This window comes from Nyctibius grandis, chromosome 5, assembly GCF_013368605.1.
Source record: "Nyctibius grandis isolate bNycGra1 chromosome 5, bNycGra1.pri, whole genome shotgun sequence".
Lineage (NCBI taxonomy): Eukaryota > Metazoa > Chordata > Aves > Nyctibiiformes > Nyctibiidae > Nyctibius > Nyctibius grandis.
Genome location: NC_090662.1, coordinates 77,737,770 through 77,757,844, shown reverse-complemented (window position 1 = coordinate 77,757,844; position 20,075 = coordinate 77,737,770). Strand labels below are relative to the sequence as shown.

The window sequence follows — 20,075 nt, the reverse complement described above, 5'->3', positions numbered from 1 at the left end:
ACAAAATGAAATTAATTACATTTCCGCTGGACTAATTGAGGCATTTTGTCTCACTGTTCTGTATTATATGTAAGGACCTTCCCTGCAAGGCAGTGAAGCTGTAGGGCAGAACTGTGGTTTAATTCATGTTCTGGACAGTGACTGGCCCCAAAGCACTTCAGCTGGGAGGCTGTTCAGAAACATCCAACTCAGACCAGGAAACTATTTTGGAGGCTTCAGCTGCAGTAGCTTCTGTTTCACTAAAAAGTCAGCAACTATAAATAGAAATCAAGCCATACCTGATAAAGAAGTACCAAACCATTTCCGATGTAAAAAGTAACTTAAAACACCTAAACCTGAAATCTTTATTAAATACACAACATATGAAACGTGTAATTTATCTATACGTATATGACCATCACATCCTGCTGTGAATACAGGCATGTTTGCAGCACATCCATCAAACTTGCTAGTTTTGAAGAGCTCAAAAAGGTCTTTAGTGTACCTGTGAAAACGTGATCGTTGGTCACACATTGGTCTCTAGTGGGCATGTGTTCACAGCAGTGGAAAATTCATAGCTGAGCTTGATTTGCTGCTTTGGTTCTTTTTGCCTTTTCTTTCCCCTTGAAAAAATCAGTAGTAGGAACAACAACAAAAAAATCATAGTGGTGTTGCAAGTTAAAGTTTTAATGTGTAAGCATATCTGTGGTTCAGCTGAGGTTCAGCTTAGGGCAGCAGAAGTTAACTGCACGCCATGGGTTTGAGGAGGATGGAGTCATGTGAGGAAGCTTACATGGTTGCCTGTGTCTGAGTCTGTCAATCTATGATCCCTCTGCCACCTGCGCCAAGGATGAGATGCGACTACTCAGGAGTCTTAGCTCATGAAAATTAAATTGGTCATAAGTGGTATTACCTTACTTGCAAGCTGTGAAATGTAAGAAAACTACCTGATTATAGAAGGGGAAAGGAGGGGGAGAGAAAGAGAACAAAATAACTGAGATAAACACCTCCCAAACAGGGGATGTGGAGTCTCTTAAAACCCACCGATGACCTACGGGTCAGATGACGGCATGTGCTTTAAAAGTTAATATCAAGCCTTAAATGATCTTTTCATCACACTTTTCTTCTCCCCAGACTTCAGGCAAGTGTTTATGCACAACTAGGTGCTTCCTGTCTAGTTGCTGTAGTAAAACTTGCATCTTTCACATCTAGAGAGCTATTTCATCATGAAATCAGATTCTCAGGTTGGAAGAAAAGAAGAAAAAAAATTCTGTAACATTTCCTTTGCCCTGACTTTTAAATATTCATAGATCTGTAAAGCATATTCCTTAGCCCCTTCACTCATTCATTCTCTCTGGTTTTACATGGATCTAAATTATAAGAGCTTTTTTACTTCCTTGTTTCACTAGCGCTTTTATTCTCCCAGCTTTTTCACTGGGTCCTCAGCTTCTACATCAAATTCATCACATTTTATCTCCCACATGCTAGATAACTTGATTGTAACCTTGACTCTGCCATTAGGGAGTTCTTTTTTATTTGTTCTGTTCAGCCCTCATACCTGACACACTAGGTTAAGTTCCTTCACCCCATTTTACCTCCACATTTCTATATTGCTGAATTGTCCTGTCTGATTCAGTCTGCCATGTTGTTGCCATCTGCTCATGTAAGCTTCTCCCAGCCATGTCTCTCCTGTGGAACCTCCAAAGACTAATTGGTCATTGGGGAAATCCCTTGATAAGCATTCAGGTTTAATATATATATTTTGGGGAGCGTGACCCCCTGACAAATATGCTTCCAACCAAAGCAAAATAAAAATCTTACTTTTCTTGCCTGCCTTTTCTCTTTGGCTGTTAGTACTTCGTATTTTTAATCATTAATTTCCCGAATCTTGTTTTAAATTCGGCAACGAGCTCTTCAGGGCAGGGGCCATGTATCTTTGTGCTTAACAGACACAGCTTTGGAAAAGAGGAGGGTGTGAGCACTTCCAAGGAAAGGAAGTGAACTTTTCAAAAAGTCCATTGGTGTCATTTCCAAAGGGACTATTGTCTTTGAGGGGCACTCAGACCTTTGTCTGCCTATGTCATTTAAGAAAATGGAACTTCAGGTATCACTGGGAATTTTTCTGCAGTAAATTAAAATATATTTCTTTCTTACAGTTTTTCATATTTAGTTAACTAAGAGTCACAGCTTCTCTTGTTATGCACAGCATATGCGTGATCATGTTTTAGACTTCCTCTGAAAACACAGAACAGTGGCATCCATGTGAGATCCATGTTGTTTTCACAGAAATAATCTTCTGCAGCACGTACCAGGCTTGAAAAGTGCTAACGTGACGGTCTGTCCTCACTCCAAGCAGATGAAATCTTACTGTGGTCTTACTGTCAGTTTCTGTTTTCCTTTTTTTCCCACAGGCAGGCAAAGGGATTCTGCGGACAGCCATCGCCAACAACGAAGCAGTGGCAGATATGATTCCAGTAGATGTCGCCATCAACTTCACCCTTGCAGCTGGGTGGTACACTGCTGTGAACAGGTGGGAAGGCGCTCCTTTTTCTGCTGGACTTGGGCATTTACTGCCTGCACCAGGACTTGAAAGGGAACCAGAAGCTAAATGAAAACCTGTGCAAGAGCCTTGTTGATTGATTTTCTGGTTCGTGTTTTCTCCCTCAGGTTGGCAAGGACTGAGAGTGTAGCAGAAGCAATAAAGGCAGGCTTTAGAGTTAGGAAACCTCTTAAAGCTACAGGTGAGACCTGTTTCTCAGTACAACGTAAGCTCAACTGACAAGTCCCTCTCTCAGAAGTCACTTTTCTGAAGTCCGAGAGTTTTACTGCAGCTTCGCAGCAGCTGTTTTTGGGGCCTCCTTTCTCAGGCAACTACACTGAGTCACTTTTCAAGTGGCTTCTAGAGTTTTCTTGGTGAAAATGCTCTGCGTGTTTTCCCTGGAAAACACTGCACAATATAAATATATTATGGGCTCATATGATAGGGTAGATGATCTAAAAAAATCCCATTCTTTGCTTTGTTGAAAAGGGTATGTATAAGTGACACTAAGGTTTTAAGATCTTTTCGTGTGAACCTCTAGCTCTGACCTTTAATCATTAGGTAGGAAGCGCTACAGAGTAAACCACATGAATTATTCTGGAGGTTTATGCAACTCTGAGATATCAATACCAGGTAAATAAAAGGCAGAAATATTTTACTTTGAAAGATAGAGTAAGCCCTCTGAGCTGAGGGTAGAGAAGAGCTGCATACAATAACCTGAATTCAGGGATCCTAAAAGGATCTTAAAAGGCATCTCACCAGTGCTTCAGATTCATTTTTCTCATCATTTTGTCCCCTCCATCAGCAACAGACAAAGCAGCATGGTCTCGGAAAAATAAATACAGCTTCCCCTCACACACACACCCCTGAGAATCTCCAGATGAAGAGGGATATGGCCTGTCCATAAAGCTGGAAAAGGAGATGAACACGTGCTGATGAGCAGTATATCAGCACGCAGGTAGACTTCCTGGCTCTGGCCATGGTAGGAGAAGTGCCATTTTTTCTAACTTTTTGTTGGCAAAAGATACATGCTTTTAATCTGGTTCCCAGACAAACAATTATTAGGCTAAAGGAACAATTGCAGAACTTGATTTAAAGCTTTGTCTAGCTGGGCACAACCCCAAGGTTAGCAATCTGCAAACAAAAAAATGAGAGCCTGAGCCTTCTGTAAATTTAATTTCTCTGAGAGAGATTCAGGTTTAGGTGCTGTCTTGAAGAATAGCATGTATGGTTTAATTTTTTTAATTTTTTTTTCCAAATCATCTCATTAGAAGGTCAGTATCCTTCAGGACAGGTGACATTACTGAGGGCAATTAGATTCTAAAACTTAGCAGAGAATTGCAATCTTCAGTACATAGTGTAGAAGCTCTACAAAGCTCTACACTCTACCAAGGTCACTGACTTATGTGGAGGGCGGAGAATGGAAAAAAATCAACAGGGAGAGATTCTTCACTGGAAGTTGGGAAAATGGAGAAATCCTCTTTGTTGATGTTTAATGGGCCTGACCCACTGGAGTAAGTGGAAGTCTGTGCTTTCAATTCAGTGTACTCTGCAACAGGTTGTGTGTGTGGCTCAGCACTAGGTGAGTTTTCTATATGGGCACATATTACAGATTTAGTCCTTAGTGAGCTGCCATATTGATTTCCGTAGCACAGTTTCCCACGCAGTTATGCACCATGGTGCATTTTCATGTTTAACACTCTATCGGACTTCTACTCAGTAACTCAAAGTTACAGGAGATCATGGATGCAGAGCTTGACACATGTCTATTAGTCCTAAACATCCCTAGAAGTCTGCCAGGGAGTAGTAATGATGATAATATTGTTGTAATAATGATAATACAGTCAAATGCCATGATTTCAAAGCATTATTAAAAAAAGCACCATTAAAACTGTGCAGTATCCAAATGCAGTTTTCAAGTATTACTGTGCAAGTTTTCCTGTGTCAGGTTTAGGGGTTCTATCTCCTGGTCTCTTCAGTCATAGGAGTTTTGAAAATAAAAGTTTCTCATAGGCAGCCTCCTCCAGTGGAGACAGGCTCTGAGCACCACAGGCACCCTAGGAGCACTGAGATGCTCTATCCTCCAGCCAAGCTGCTATCCTCTGTTCAAGGCCAGAGCTCACTTCCTTTAGCATTTTAGCAGATGGCTCCAGCTGCTAATGCAGACTAAGAAAAATGCTGTATTGATGGCATCACCCTTGGCAAGGCAGGCTTCGACCAAAAAGCTGTTTGACTAATTCTTGCCTTGTATCAAAGGAAGAAATAAAACCAGTATGATCTATGTTTAGTTCCACACACAAATAACAACCAAGCTTTATTTGGTATTAAAATGAGAATTTTGTTGAAAGGGATTGATTTGTAATCACCGCCCTGGCAAATGTAGTTTAAAAGTAGCACAATTCATATCCATTAAGTAAATGATTGCAAAATACACAGTATGTCCCTCAGGTTGGCTTGGGCCAATTACTTACAGTATACTAAGATAAACTAATAAAAAGAAAAAAAACAGAAATTTGTCAGTATGCACGCTTTCCTTATTTTTTTAATAGTTTTTGATACGTCATATATAGATGATTTTTCTTAAACTCCATCTGTCCTTATTACCTTCATATGCTTTCCAGAATCTGAATGAATCTTATTAAAACTTCATGTTTTATACTATATTTTCATACTTATGAAAAATGATCTCTTCTGCATTTTTTATGAGCTGATGTTACTGTTTCTTGGGCTGTTAGCTCCATTAATAAAGCTTTGGGTGCTTTTCTTCACACCTTAAAATAATACTCTTTTCTCTTTTCCAGACCAAAAAACATGTTGGTATACAACTGCACAACAGGTGGAATCAACCCTTTTTTCTGGGGAGAAATGGGTAAGGTCTAATTTAAACCTAGAATGTATCAAAAATCAATAGCATTCCTCAGCCAGGCTTTGAAAAGGCAGTTTCTTATATTCAGGTGGCATTCAGCATCTGCCACTCAAATGGCGTATGGAAGGCCCAGCTGCAGTCAGTGACGGTCCTGTGAGCAAAAGCTCCTGGTGGTGGGCATTCAGCTCAGGAAAGCATTTATTCAGTTTTCATTGTGGGTGTAATCACGTAACAGCCCAGCAAAGTATGTGCTGTGCTGCACTGAGGTGTTAAAGTGATGGAAAAAGGAACAGAGAACCAGTCCCTGACTTAATTCTATGAGAAGATGCTCTGCGTAGCCGTAACAGGACAACTTCCTTTTCTGAATGAGAACCTTTTCTGAGTTTGAGGGTTTTTTTGTGCTTTGAAAGCACTTAGGGGACCTTGATAGTGAATGAAAGCTAGTATTATGGAAGTAGAGTAGCCTTTCTTCCTCTTTCTGTGAAGAAAATTGTAAACAGATATAATTGCTGTAGACTTGAGAAGGCAAACCTTGAAATGACAGGCGTGCTTCAAGAACAGTTTGCCTTTTAATCATGAATTTTGTCAGTGGAAGAATTCAAATTGTTTTCATGGCTGACTTTTCTTCAAGTGGAGTGCTTCAGAGGCAGAGGTGAAAGAAAGGTAGACAAATCCTGACACCCTTACAGTAGAAAATTCACACTGAAGCCAAACAGCAGAAACACTACATACAGTCAGTACATTCATGGGCAGATGTACGGGGCCTGATTTGCTTTCTGCTATACATTAACTCATATCTCTGTGCTTTACATACAGGATGCTGGCAAATCACTACTGTGGTGTTTCATCTCTCAGCCTTTGCTTTGCCTTTGTGTTTGCATTATTTAATTGGCAAACTGTAAGTCAGCAGAGAATGATACCATAATTACATTTTCAGAACAAGGCTTGTCTGAAAACCCTGCTAATGTTCTATGATAAGTGATCTACCAGGGAAGAGTTTTCAGCAATTGGCTGAGCAGTGAGAAAACCACACCAAGTTCCTGACATTTTTTTTTATGAGAGATCTAACGCTGTGGTTTGTCACAGTGTGAGGAGAAGAGGTGAGGCTTCATAGATAGTTGTTGGAAAATGTAGCCAATCTTCATAACGTGTAAAGTCAGATCTGTGGCTTTTTCACAGGAGTAAATGCAAAGTTCTTCACAGGCTGCTACTTTAGGCAACAGCCACCGTAACACTACTACCTGAGGTTTGCCTTTCTTAACCCATTTTCAGTATAATTTTACTGATGATAAAAACAGCAATGTATTAATGCGTTGTAACTGATCCTATTCTGTTGCTTTGCTCATAACTGTGGACTTAGCAATGAAATCATCTGAGTGCAGCAGAAGCTTGCATAAGCAGTTCAGCTGTGTGATGAGACTGAAGGCAAAATTTCTCCTTGGGTGACACTGTGGAGCTCTTTCTACCACATGTTGTATCCACAGTTTTCCTGAGAGCAGCAGGCTGCAGAACGGTATTAAGTATAGACTCATGAATAGGAATTAGGATGGAGTATCGAAGAGCAAAATTTTGCCCTTAAAGATGTTGCATGGTTTAAGAAATGAGTTTGGGAACGGTTTATTGCAGTAGGATGTTATGACTGAAGCCATCCAGTTTGAATTCTCAATTCAGTCTTCTACCAATTCCTTTTTGGTAAATACACAGAATTCTAAAATGTTCTTCGTATATATGACAGACTTTCTCAACCCATTCATATTACTTTCTCTGTCTACTCACTATTATTTGGCTCCTAGGCATCCAGTCTCATGGCATGTACTTCCAACAGGCCTTTCAGAGCCATGATCTCTCTTTTAAATAAGAGCTACCACTGAGTAGTCCAGCACAGAAGGACCAAACTTCACCCACCAGTTCCCTCCTTTGCAATGGGGCAGCATCTGCTACTTATCTTCTATTTTCGAAAGCTCGTTTCTAACTGTGTTTAGCTCTAACTTTGACCTTTCACGTTGAAATTCTTGAGGCCAGGTCTCTACCTCCAGTGTTTTTTCAGCTTTTTCAGAAATTTTCCCCAGCATGAAACAAGCTGTTTGGTGCAAACATACAGGAGACACAGGATAAGCAGAGGGAAAGAGAGTCTGTTCAAGGAGTCTGGACTAGCACAGAGTCTGTAACTGGTCATCGAGGTAGAGGGTTGTGAGAGCAAGACTGGCAGCTGATGAGAAACGAGGATGGGGAAGGGAGTCATCTGGCGTGGGACTGAGCATTTAGTGCTAATCAGACATGGGGTTTGCGGAGGGGAGAACCTGGACTACCTGTTTAGGGAGACTTACACCAGGACCAGCTCTAAGAATGACATGCAAACACAGCCAAGTAGGGATTTTTCAGGGGCAGAGGAGGAAAGGAGAGAAAGATCAAACAGAGAAATTGAGGTAGGAGTGGGCTGAGGATGCCCTGGGTAGGGAACAGAAATGACTGAGATGGGGACATTTTGAGTACAAAGCTGGGAGGGAGGAGAAAGAGAATCTAGAAGAGAACTACTGGAAAAATCTATGTCTAGTTAAGAGCTTGTGCTTAAACATCAATTGCAGACCAGTTTATTCTACCAATCTCCAGATACAGACAAACCTCTGGTGTTAAAAGAAATCTTAACTGATTTATTTCTTTTTTCAAATAATGCTATGCCTTGGGATTTTTTTCTTACTGTCTTCCATTACTGCTGTTATCAAAATGTGGTCAGACAACTGAGTATTAATCTGAATAAGCGTATTCTGCGTGGTTGCAGTGTAAGTCTTGCTAGTCTGACTTGGTGAAGTACGTTGTGCAATTTCTGCTCAAAACTAAACCTCAAAGCAGGCTTTAAATAGTGTTCAGCATGTGAAAATTTAATTTCAATTTAGCCTTGACACTCTACCTAGATGAGACTGGTGTCTGATTCTCCCCCTACTAAATCTGCCTTTGAGTTGTAGAATTTTCTGCTGTGTTTTTGTGCTGTGGTCAGAGGGGAAAGACCACCTACCTGCTAAGTCATTTCAGTAGCTCCTAGAGGTGATGTATTTCTGGTTTGGGATTTTCTGCCTGACTGACCCATCTGTCTGTCTGTCTGATTCCTTCTTTCTCCAAAACAACCTGGCTGGAGCATAAGAGACTTGCTACACTTGCAGAGTTGAACACTTCCCAGAATTTAGGAGACAGAGCAATTAGCAATCGTGCTGAGTCAGTGCAAGCCAGAGTAAGGGAGATTCATAAAGAACTCACCCGTAGCATTAACTGTTCCAAGCTATACAACACTGTTGTTTTCCTGACTTCCTTCTAGTAAGTCTTTCAAGTTGGTCTCACTGACCTATGTGCATTTTAGAACAAAACTGCTTTTGTTCCTGGCTTTCAGAATTTTTCTTGAGTTTTCAGCAGATATCTCAACTGCTCTTGATGTTTGTGCTTCTCACACTGAGTAATATCATGGCATAATACTGTAGTTCTTTTACTACAGCTGCATTTTCCAATACAAACCTTAAGTAAACAAGATGATAAGGGTCTTGCTGATTTGTGTGAATTTGTGGTATGGCTGATGATCTGAAATGACAAGGGCTGCATTTTCCACTTACTGATGAGTTTTTTCTTGCTATCCTGGCCAAAAATGCCAAAAACACAAAGAGAAAAGAAAGGCAGTCATGTCTCTAACATGTTTCCAAAGGGAAACCTTCTCAACCAGTTTACAGCTGAAAATTAGATCTACAGTATATTAACATCAGGATTTGAATAAACAGAGCTATAAATATGAGCTGCAGACAATATCAAAACTATCACAATTCCAAAATAGCAGTGGTTCCCAGTTAAACTGATAGGTTTCCATCAGGAAATGAAGTGACTAAATGAAACTAAATGAACTTACAAATATTGATAAGCAGATGAGGGTTTGTAAATAAACTGGGATTTAACGTGCCTCCTGGAGAAACTTCTTTAAGGGGAGAAGCAGCAGAGTTCATGAGATTGCTCTCCTGATCCATGAGATACTTAAATGGGCACAGATATACAGCTGTCCCAAACTGGGAGCAGATCTGTTTAATGTTTAAGCCAGCTATGACTTTGTTGAAGTATAATTGTAGTAAATGGCCATGCTGCTAACACAGAGGAAAGAAACTCCTCACGCACTGCTTAGACAGACACAAACTCTGCCAAGAGCTGGGCCAGGACAGTGGCTTCCTTCCCAGTAGCCCATCCCAAACTGCTTATCGCCACTCCCCCTCCAGGAATAAACACCTTTCCAAATCTTCAGTGAAACCACTCCAGCGAGCCCTCCCTGCCAGGCACAACTACATGGGAAAGTTTAAATAGGAGATTTTTGCTAATCCTTGCCATTTTGAGATAACGTGCTGCAAAGGATAAGATTTCCATACCACAGTCCACAAGATGACCACAAGATAACCACATCATTGCAGTGTGGCTACGTGAAACAGAAGGGATTGCAGTCAGTTCTTAGCTATTTAGATGCAAGATGAGTTTCAGGAGAACTGGCCTTCAGCCATTAAACTTGCAGCGTACAGGACACAAAAATTAACAATGAACTTGCACTAAAGCTAAATTGTACTATTTTAAAAGTCGTTGTTTTCTAAACTTAGCAGCTAAGTGGCTAACAAGTCTCCTCTTGTTGCTGTTACTAAGAATGAGTACAGCAAAAGTCACTACTTGAAGTGCAGTAATGAGCCAGCCACAGCTACATGAGAGTACTGTCTAAATATTGTGATTGGACTCTGCTTATCTTAAGGATGATCTGGATGTTTCTTGTGACTTGCAAATTCTCATCTGATTTTCTATTTGTAACATAAGCTTAGAGAGTAAACTATAATATGAGCATAGCTTGATGTCGTAACTCTCAAATTCATTTTTAAAACAGTAAAAAAAGCCCACATATTCTTCGTTGAGCTCACTGGTACTCAGGAATAAGAGCACCATCTAAGTCCCTAGGATGATAGTCTTATATTCAACTACTGCAGTTCTCAAGCCTCTGCAATATGCAAATGCCCCAAATATGCACATCTAGATGCCACTTCTGTGGCACTGTGCTATTGCAGGAGCTCAGAATCGGGCCTAACGTATTTTGTGCCTTAATGTACAAAGGGAATGAAAGATTACCACATATCATTAGTTTTCAAGTTGAGAATGCGAGACAATTTGCTGCTTTAGTGCATCCAGAGCTCCTCTGAAAACAGGCTGAGGTATTTGGTGTGGTTGGTCAGATGAGGTTTGAAAGGATATAATGAAATCTTTCTAGAAGCAGCACCGTATGTGTGTAAGCAACCTGTCCCTGACTCAGACTAATAATGACATCAGCTCTTTTGAAAATTTGATTAGAAATTAGAAATATCATTTTTGTTTTATGCTAGCAAATCAAAGTTTGCTTTCAGTGATCTGAAGATATGTTAACACTTAAAATTTCTTCTACATCTACTGCAGGTGAAAGCAGAACTGCAGTTCTTTGGTTTGAAGAATTCAGGCTACAACTACCTGCTTTTCCTCCATTACATTTTGGCATTTTGATAAGGAAGTTTATGTCTGCTGTTACTGAGTCTAGAATCAGATTGTGTTTCAAATAAGCAATAGATGAGTCATCAAATTTAATGCCAGAAGGGACCATGAGATGATCTTATCCAGCCCCTGGTGACATAGTTCACAGAACTGTAGTTTAAACATGTTAAGCACCGTAACTTGGGCTTTACTGTAGCATGTTGGTATGGTTGTGCCCAACACAAATTTAAGTGCCTGATTTTAAATAAAATGCCTGTTCCCTTACAGAGCAGTATGTCATGTCCACGTTCAAAAGGAACCCGCTGGAGCAGGCCTTCCGAACACCCAATGCTCACTTGACGTCCAACTACTTGATAAACCAGTACTGGATAACTGTCAGTCACAAGGCACCAGCCATACTCTACGATCTGTACATGAGGCTCACAGGGAGAAAGCCCAGGTAAGAAACCACATCCCTTCAGCCTTCTGCCACTGTTATGGAGAGCAGAACTGTAACAAATTCTGAGAACTGGCTGCCTCAGCCTGGAGTCCCTGGTCTTCTTCCCATCTCCAGGCCTTGTCTTGAGGAGATTGCTCAAAAACAAAAGGAACCTCATGGCCGTAGCTAAGCATAGCCTAGGGTTCCCACCCTTTCCAGTACCTGGGGGACAGTACATGTTTTAAAGCTTTACAAGCTTCAGAGGTTCCCAGGCCAGCAGGAGAGGACTGCTAGTTACATTGTCCTCTGTATCGCAAGATTTCCACTGTTGCAACTTTCTGATATGATTGCCTCTATCTGTCATGAGTAAGGACAAGCTTGTGTAAGGACTTGAGACTGGCAAGGTTTAGAACATTCTAATACTTTTTTTCCCCACAAATCAGATGCCTAATTAGCAGTTGCCATCACTGGCCCAGCACCCTAAAATCTAGGACATTTCTGAGTATGAATAAATTCTGAATTGTATTTATGAGGACAGTTTACCATTACAGTTGGTACTTGAGCCTTGGCAGTGTCATGGCTTGGAGGAACACAGGCATGTCCCATGTGGAAGGAATCCTGGTGTAAATAACATAACTCAGCCAACATCCTCCTTTACTCCCTGCCACCACAGAGGAGAATTTGTTGTGCAACACAAGAGCAGTATGCCAGCACTGTGTTCCATGGCAGCTGCTCTGTGCTTCTCTGCTTGTTAGAAAGCTGGCTTCAGCTGTTTGCAGGGAGATCCCTGGCTGATATATTGCTCTGATTTCTCTCAGGCGTTCTGCTACGGAGGGAAATTGGTCCATAAACAGAATTCAATTATCCAGGAGGCAGGAATTACCCTAGAAGTAGAGGTAAACTGAACGTGAGCAAGAATAGGCTGGAATCTCCAAACTCTGTTGAAACAGGCAGCAGTAAGTTCTTGGCATTGCCATTACAACTGACATTTCTTTTCATAAAGTTGACTGGCATAGGTAGCCAATGGACACTGGCCTCAATACTGTACTTAAATTTCAAATAGAGCTCAGCATGAACTCGTGCAGAGAAAGATCTCTTCATCTAAACTTTCAGATTTGTGGCCTAGGCAAACACAGCACAGCAATGAACTTCTGAGTTCACCAAGCCCTTTTTTCTTTTCTTTTAAATGATAATTCCCCTTTTCTTTGTACATGCTACATAAGCTCATCCAGGCAGTGCCACAATGTGGTAGAAAGCTTAGTAGTAGCTCATTTTTTCTTTTTTTGACAGCTACCGAAATATCAGGCCTTTATGCTCTAAGGGCAGTAAACTACCCTCAAATAAAAAAAGTTGAATGTGTCACTGAACCTGCTTTAGTGTTTCCCTTTAATTTTTCCCTCTGCCTCAAACAGAGCACCTAGGCTTAACTGTCTTCCCACTTGTCACTCCCATCTATTGAAGTACAAGCCATCGTCATGGCAGTTTCTTGAATTCTCTCCATGACCCTATGCCAGAATTGCAAGCAGAAAGGAGAAGCTTCTTTGCCAGGACCAAGACTCAGGCTTCAGTTCTCTACTGTATCCATACTCAACTCATCATAAGGTGATGGGTTATGATATGGAATAGGTTATCTGGATGCTGCTTATGGTTTCAGAAGTCTGCTGTTTATTCAGGACGAGCCTATGCCCTTCACTAATTTGAATTGCAGGGTACTTTGGGGGAACCAGTTGTTCCTCGTATAGTTATCACACACAGTACCCCATCTACCAAAGGGTAGGTACAAGAGTCATCTCCTTCAGGTTTAGACTTTCATATACTGCCTCTCCTGAGAAGCTTACTTTAAGTGTTAGCTCATTTCACATTAACTGCCAGATGTCGAGCAAAACTGCCCTAAATGTCTTACTGTTATTGCTGCACATCCATCCATGACTTAGAAAATAATGTGGTTTATATTATTAGTAGTCTCTTGAGGCAATCTGTCGCACCTGAGAATCTGCTCATGCAAGGCTTAGTATGGGAGCAAATAAAGAAATCATTGCTGTAAACAGATTTCTAGAAGACAAGATGCATTTCTGAAGTGTAACTAATAAGGCTATCAATCAGTGACAGCTAATACTTGATTTTTCCCTCTCAGTCCCTCCACAGTGGAGAATGAGATTTTCTATAAGAAATCTTTGCCATAGCCTCTCAGAGGCTGCAGAAAAGCATGCTTCTACTTGGTTGATGTTTTTCAGTGGACCATTCCTTCACCCAAATTAGTAAATAATTTGAATGTGGTCATAACATTTTAGCTCAATCAGTTAGCGTGAAACACAGTTTTCATACATACTTCTTTAGATGCTTAATTTCTCTTTTTGACCCTTACTTTTAGCCACTCAGATATGTTGATGGGTAGATCTACAGTCAGAGCTTATTCTGCCCACTTTGACAGGAGGTCACGTGGATAGCCTATTTTCAAAATGTAAGTAGGGGCACACAGTTGATTCTCTTATTTTTTTTCTGATGGATTCCATTAGCCCTAAGCACGTAAAAGATATCAGTGGCTTTCGGGGAGCCAGTTTGAGGGGCAACTGCAGATCTTCGCATTCAAGCCATATACTTTGTTTCCCAAGTTCCTAAAAGGTATTAAAATATTCACAAAGCTTTGCCCCATAGTACTTGCCTACACAGGCACAATCAAGAAGATTAATCTGAAGTAATTTTAAAGTAGTTCAGATAAACTGCATTTAATCAATGTGCACATAATTATGCAGAATAAAGGTTGCCTTAATCTGATGGTGTGCTTTGCTTCTAAAGTGAAAGCCACTTTAATTCTGAGTAGGAGCGCCTATGTAAGGTTTTAGTGCTCTTTCAATTCGCTTTGAGTAAGCTGCGCAGTTCTCCTCTGAATTGATGCACTTATTTTGTCTTTTTCTGCTGTGCTTAGTGCTTATCGTTGTGGCAGTCACATCTGCACAGAGAGAGGCCAGCCTGGCACCATTGTTCCCCAGACTGCTGCCTTTTATTTGTCACGGCAACTGTGTTACCCTCTGGGCAGCTCAAAATTTCTTATGAAAACAGCTCTGTTTTCCACAGAAATCAGTCTTTTAATGCTTTCTTTTGCCCTTATCTAGTCTGAGGGAATGTGGTGTTCTCTCAAAATTGACCAAGCACTGTACATCACACTTCAAAACAACTGCCTCCCAGAGGCCTTTTGTACTCATGACCATTGTGACAACAGTAAAATAATCCTGCGAGGTAGGACAGCATTACTGTCATCCCCTTTTATATAAAAATGAATAATAAAAAAAGGCCAATAGACATGAGAGACCTGAACTTATATTTCCAAAGTCCCTGTTTAGCAGCAATGCCCCTGAAGCAGCTTTCATCTTTACCAGGACACTCACGCTCCAGGAAGACAGTTACACATACATGCACATTAAAAAAAAGCCTACAGACTGAGTGATTTTGAAGGTCATCCACCAGGAATGCATGCTATCAGACCCTTCTTGTATAAGGAAGGACACAAAATAACCCTCCAAACTGCTACTATGTTATACAGGGAGAGGAATGGCCTTTAAGAAAAAGAAATTTTTTTTTTTTTAGAGAGAGTCAAAGAAGCCCAAAGACATGAAAATCATGCCATTATCTGAAAACTTGAGAGTTGAATTGAAAGTTGAGCAATTTTCCGAGCTTGTCCATGTTGCAGATGCAGTCATCCCTGTGCTGGATCTAACTCCAAAAATCAGAGCTTTGCTTCGGGAGCCAACTCAGGCTTGAGAACAGAATAGATTTTGGTTGGTAGAAAGAGAAGTGTCCACCTTGGGAGGCAAGAAATAAACCTTTGTGGTTTTGGAATCCGCTGTGTTTATACTAGTTCAGATGGGCTCTTCACCTCACACGTGGTACATGATACAGATATGGCCTCCAACCCTAGCTTAGTTCTGGCCAGTAAGTTAGGCATCAGTCCTGCCCTGGGATGTGCGTGTTTGCATCCATGTTCCAGCCAACAATAAAAGCTGGGTAGCTGTAGGCTCAAGACTGAGCTGGCGCAGTTAAGACTTGCTGAGCAAGCTCTCAGCCTGGTGAGCACCAGTGCAGTGCTCATCAGGAACTGCAATGCCTAGTCATCTGGATTGGTGAAAACGCTACAGAGAAAACCAACAGCTTTTGCATAAGGTCAAACTTCCTAGCCACTTCTGATGCTCCTCCTCTGTTTCAGAATGATGAAGATTATCAATCGACTGCACAAATCTATGATGCTCCTGCAGTATTTCTCCACCCAATCCTGGGATTGGTCTTCAGATAATATGAATATGTTAATGAGTCACCTTAACACAGAGGACAAAAAGGTAAGTACGTCCTTAATATGGATTGCTAATCTCCAGTTCTGTTCATTTAAAGCAATTATTTTTGGTGTATTGCTGAGCTTTCGAATGATATCTGCCTAGATGACTGGAATTGACTTTAACCTGAAATAATTCATGTTCTTCTTGTTTTATTAAATAATTTATCAGGAACCTTCCATTTATAATAGCAGAAAGTTTTCTCCTGAGGTGTATTGCTCTTTCTTTTGAGATAGGTCAATCACCGAAGTCTTTCCAGTTAACATGGCACCTGTGGTGACTGATCTAGATGGAGATTACTTGAAAGATTTTGACATGTTCATCCACATTGGTTTTAATAGGCACTGCACGGAGAAATTTAGTTAACACAGTGTCTTACCCTGAACAATATGAAAAAAGTTCCTGTTTGATTTAAGTCCCCAAAGAGCAATTACTTTGCAGGATGTCAAGCTCTGTTCTAGTCTTTATACGTTTGAAATACTACTGCTTCAGAATGGGATTATAACTGAAAGACTGAAGGAATACAAAGAGTAGATTTAGCTTGAATGTACCTTTGGTCAATATCTCCTTGCAAAGAGATACTTAGGCATTCACATCAAACTGGTCTCACTCACATCATTAAATTCTTGCAGACTCCCAGTAGTAGAGTCAAGAGCCTTCTTCCCTAGTCTGCAGAGGGAGTGCATGCAGCAAATTCTAACTCACAAGGGCAGTGGTACTGCTGTGACTACAGCAGATGTAGAGGAAACAACTTAAATGGTATGATAGGAGCTAGTTCTGAGGAAGGTGGGGAAAAAAAAGAGCATCAAGGACTTCAGTGCGAGCTAGACAGTATTTTAGTCTAACCAAGCTGCTTATGAGAACTTTGTGAGATGCACCATGTCCAGTGTTGCCACTGCTGCATTGCAAGCAGTACTGAAGCTAGATAGTTTATGGGCAGCACAGATCTCTATACATATCTAACAGATACACATGATGTGCACAGTAGCTAAACCCCCTGTATTTGACACAGTTAGCTAACCCCTCTCTGCTCAAGTTATTGCTGGTCTGATACCAAAGGTCTTGCACGAAAGCAAACGGCCTGGATTGGCATGGGGGTGAAAGGAAGGTGTTTTTCTGAGTATCTTCCCTTCTAAGACCCTGTAAATAAGAAATGCCATTCCTTTCATTCATTCATTAAAAAAAAAAATCTCTACAACAAAACCTCTTTCTCTTTACAAATCCTTTCTTTGCTCTAATAGACAGACAACTGCCTGAGAGCTTGCTAACATTTTTTCCAGTATAAGTATTTGAAATCAACTGGGCTAATTAGCTCTACAATGAGATTTTTTGATGCCAAACAACAGAGTAACCCATTCCTTGGACTTCAGTCTATCTAGATGCTGGGAGAGAATGCAGCACAACATAGAGTTAATACTGATGCAGAAGCACCTGTTAATTCACTATCCAATTCATTTATTTAAACATAATTCTAGTGACACATTAAAAACTGCATGGAGGTTTTCAGATGAATCCATTTACCTGAGTGGAATGCCATTTTTCTTCCATGATTTTGTGTGTGTGTGTATATAATATATATGTGTGTATGTGTGTGTACAAATACACATATTTATGCACAAATGGCCACCTCAAAGACAAACTTATCTTTGTTTTCTGCCAGCTAGCACTAAATATCTGCTTGCTTTGCCTGAATTCCTAGCTGGGTAAGACATTAATCAACACATGAAATATAGCGTTCATGTCTTCTTGGAAACTTGGTGGCTTTAAGAACTTAACAGAGAGGGCCTTGTCAGGAACAGAGGTCAATGAAGAATTGATGCTTAAAGTGAACTTATTTTGAATTCTGGCACTTCTGCTCTTTGTCTTTAAATCCCAGTTATACAACTTTGATGTTCGTCAGCTGCACTGGTCAGAATACATTGAAAGCTACTGCCTAGGTGCTAAGAAGTACTTGCTAAATGAAGACATGGCTGGCATTCCAGCAGCAAAGCAGCACTTACGAAAGTAAGTCGTACCCAGCAACAAAGACAAGAGCTCCTGGCTACCTTGAATGGCTTTTGAGGAAAATTATTCTATTTACATTGCAATTATTGTTGTTGAATAATATGGAGATAAACATAGCATAGCTTATTTCTTAGGGCAGAACATTGTCAGTATTTCATAAATATTATGCCTTCCCAGCAGCTGACCAAGTAACAAAGTTACAATGCATAAGAATACATTAATGCATAAGTTCTTCATCATTCAGAATTACAATAGAAAAATAAGGGTCAGATTTAGATTTTGTGAAGTGCCTAGAAGTTTTTAGCAATTCAAAGACATTGCATAAAAACTTTAAGCATTTGTATGATTTTAAATTTCATTTTAAAGTTGAAGTTTCTAATTTCTTGAGGGGAATGGGCAAAAATTCTCAAAAATCGGTGGAGAGCTTATGCATTCAATCCTTGGTGACAGTTTAAGAGAGTCTGAATGAGCAATTTGAGATTGTTTTTCTATTCAGTTAAAGATTGTGCTCTCCTGACTTCTTCAGCCCCTTTACTGAGAAGTGCAGGCAAAAGGAGAAGGAGCAGCTCTCTTGGAGTAAGAGCCTAGTTGTTTTCTTTAAGAAAACCATTCTTGTGCACTGCAAATGCTAGAAGCATAGAATAGGCTGTTGCCTTAGCAAAGAATCCTAAACAAGTTCTTCGTTCATGGGTCATTTTTAAAGGATTTATAAGAACCTCTGTAACAGGCCAGTAACTGCCTCATAGCCCAAATAGGCAGTGTGGTATACTGTAGTGATGAAGTTTACAAAGAACAAACAAACAAACAAAAGACTCTTACAAAAATTAAACCAGTCTTAAGTATGTTAGGTATGAAGCTTTTTTCCCTTGGTCAGACACTGGGAAAGTGAGAATAAGAGAACTGCAGAAACTTTTGCTTGACAGAAAGAGGACAACATGATTAGCATCTTAAAGACCTAGTAATCCCATCTGAATATATGGTGTAAAAAAAAAAACAAACAAACCCAAACCCTCCGTGCTGCAGTACTGCAGAAGTTAAGACCATTTAAGATTATTGAGTAATTTCCCAACATTAAAGGCAAGGTTTCAACCAAAAAGGAGACCTTTATTCATCAGCTCCTGCAAAGGTCCTCCAGCTTGTCACCAATCCTACTAAGTGAAAAACAGCCGACATACCAAAACAAAGCAGAAAGTATTAGACCTAGACTATCATTAAGAAAACAACTCTCAGTATGACTTCAGTGTCTGTTCTGGTCTGAAATGAGAGTACATGGAACAAGACACACTTGCCGTACAGGTATTCCATCTATCCCATTAACTACTCACTGTATCATAACTTCAACACAGTCCTTAGCAAGATGGTAGGGACATCTTAGGCTCAGTGTCCTCACCAAAACAGGAATGGCAAAAAGCCCAAGGGCCGCTTGTAAACAGGATTTCTTATAAAATTACCTGTAGCAAATGAAGTGGTGTGCTAAGCTTTTTGTTGTTTTGTCTTCCTCCATAAGATGCCTCTTTCTCTTTCTCAGGCTGAGGAACATTCAATATGCATTCAATACCACCCTCCTTGTGATCATCTGGCGCATTTTCATTGCAAGGTCACAGATGGCTCGAAACATCTGGTACTTTGTGGTGAGCCTCTGCTACAAGTTCCTTTCCTACTTCAGGGCATCCAGCACCCTCAGGCACTGAAGCCGTCCATCAGCAACCAGCCTCTTCCAGAAGGACCTCCATCTCCTCTAATCAGCAACTGTGGGCATAGGGGTCTGAAAGTAGCAGAAAAATCCACACCCTCCAAAAGCAGCCTGCATTTCTTGTGCACTGTTATATGTTCACCTTTTTAATTTTAACTAATGCTTTAATACATGGTGGTCTTTCTTCCATAGGACCAGGCCAATTTTTAAAGCCATAACTGAAGCTTTAGGAACAGGTCAAGCTGGAACTGTTCCCTAGGGTCTGATGTGCAAGAGTAAGGATTAACCAAAGTCATTGTCTTCCCATGTACTACCTAGGCTATCTTAATCCCATCTTCTTCCTCAAAAGAAGAAAATTTAAAGCATACAACCGTGGAAGAAAAGGATGCCATCAGAGAAGACCCAGCCAATGAAATTAACCTGTAAGAGGTCTTCCTAAAGAGGCTATTCCTTCATTCTCATTTAGTGAAATGGTATCTTATTGAAAAACATGATTTCACATTTTCAGTTTTTCAAAACTTAGAGGGGGGGGGGAAATCAGTTACGCTAGGCCAGTGAACACACTGAACGGTTTTCAGATCTTGTCTTATGTTGCTACTGAGTACTGATACTTTCAAGCCATAACTGAAGACACGCATAGGATTCATGTACCTGTGTTAACTCTACTAACTCACAAGCTGCTTTCTTATGGAGAGGTATTTTTTCTCTCTGTGGTTAAGGTTGCAGTCTAT

The 20,075-nt window shown here is 40.5% G+C and overlaps 1 protein-coding gene across 2 annotated transcripts in view; it reads left to right on the top strand.

The window, feature by feature from the left end:
- FAR2 (fatty acyl-CoA reductase 2) overlaps positions 1 to 19,480 on the top strand; it is an 85,598-nt gene extending 66,118 nt beyond the window's left edge. Inside the window, exons 6-11 of one of the 2 annotated variants that reach the window (XM_068401858.1) lie at positions 2,391 to 2,509; positions 5,320 to 5,387; positions 11,172 to 11,343; positions 15,524 to 15,653; positions 17,524 to 17,651; positions 19,180 to 19,480. In XM_068401858.1, coding sequence (XP_068257959.1) covers positions 2,391 to 2,509; positions 5,320 to 5,387; positions 11,172 to 11,343; positions 15,524 to 15,653; positions 17,524 to 17,651; positions 19,180 to 19,342 — 780 coding nt within the window. In that variant the 3' untranslated portion in view covers positions 19,343 to 19,480. Of the gene's footprint in view, positions 1 to 2,390; positions 2,510 to 5,319; positions 5,393 to 11,171; positions 11,344 to 15,523; positions 15,654 to 17,523; positions 17,652 to 19,179 lie in introns of both variants that reach the window. The other variant, XM_068401859.1, reaches the window with a different exon arrangement.
- Positions 19,481 to 20,075: the final 595 nt, after the last annotated feature.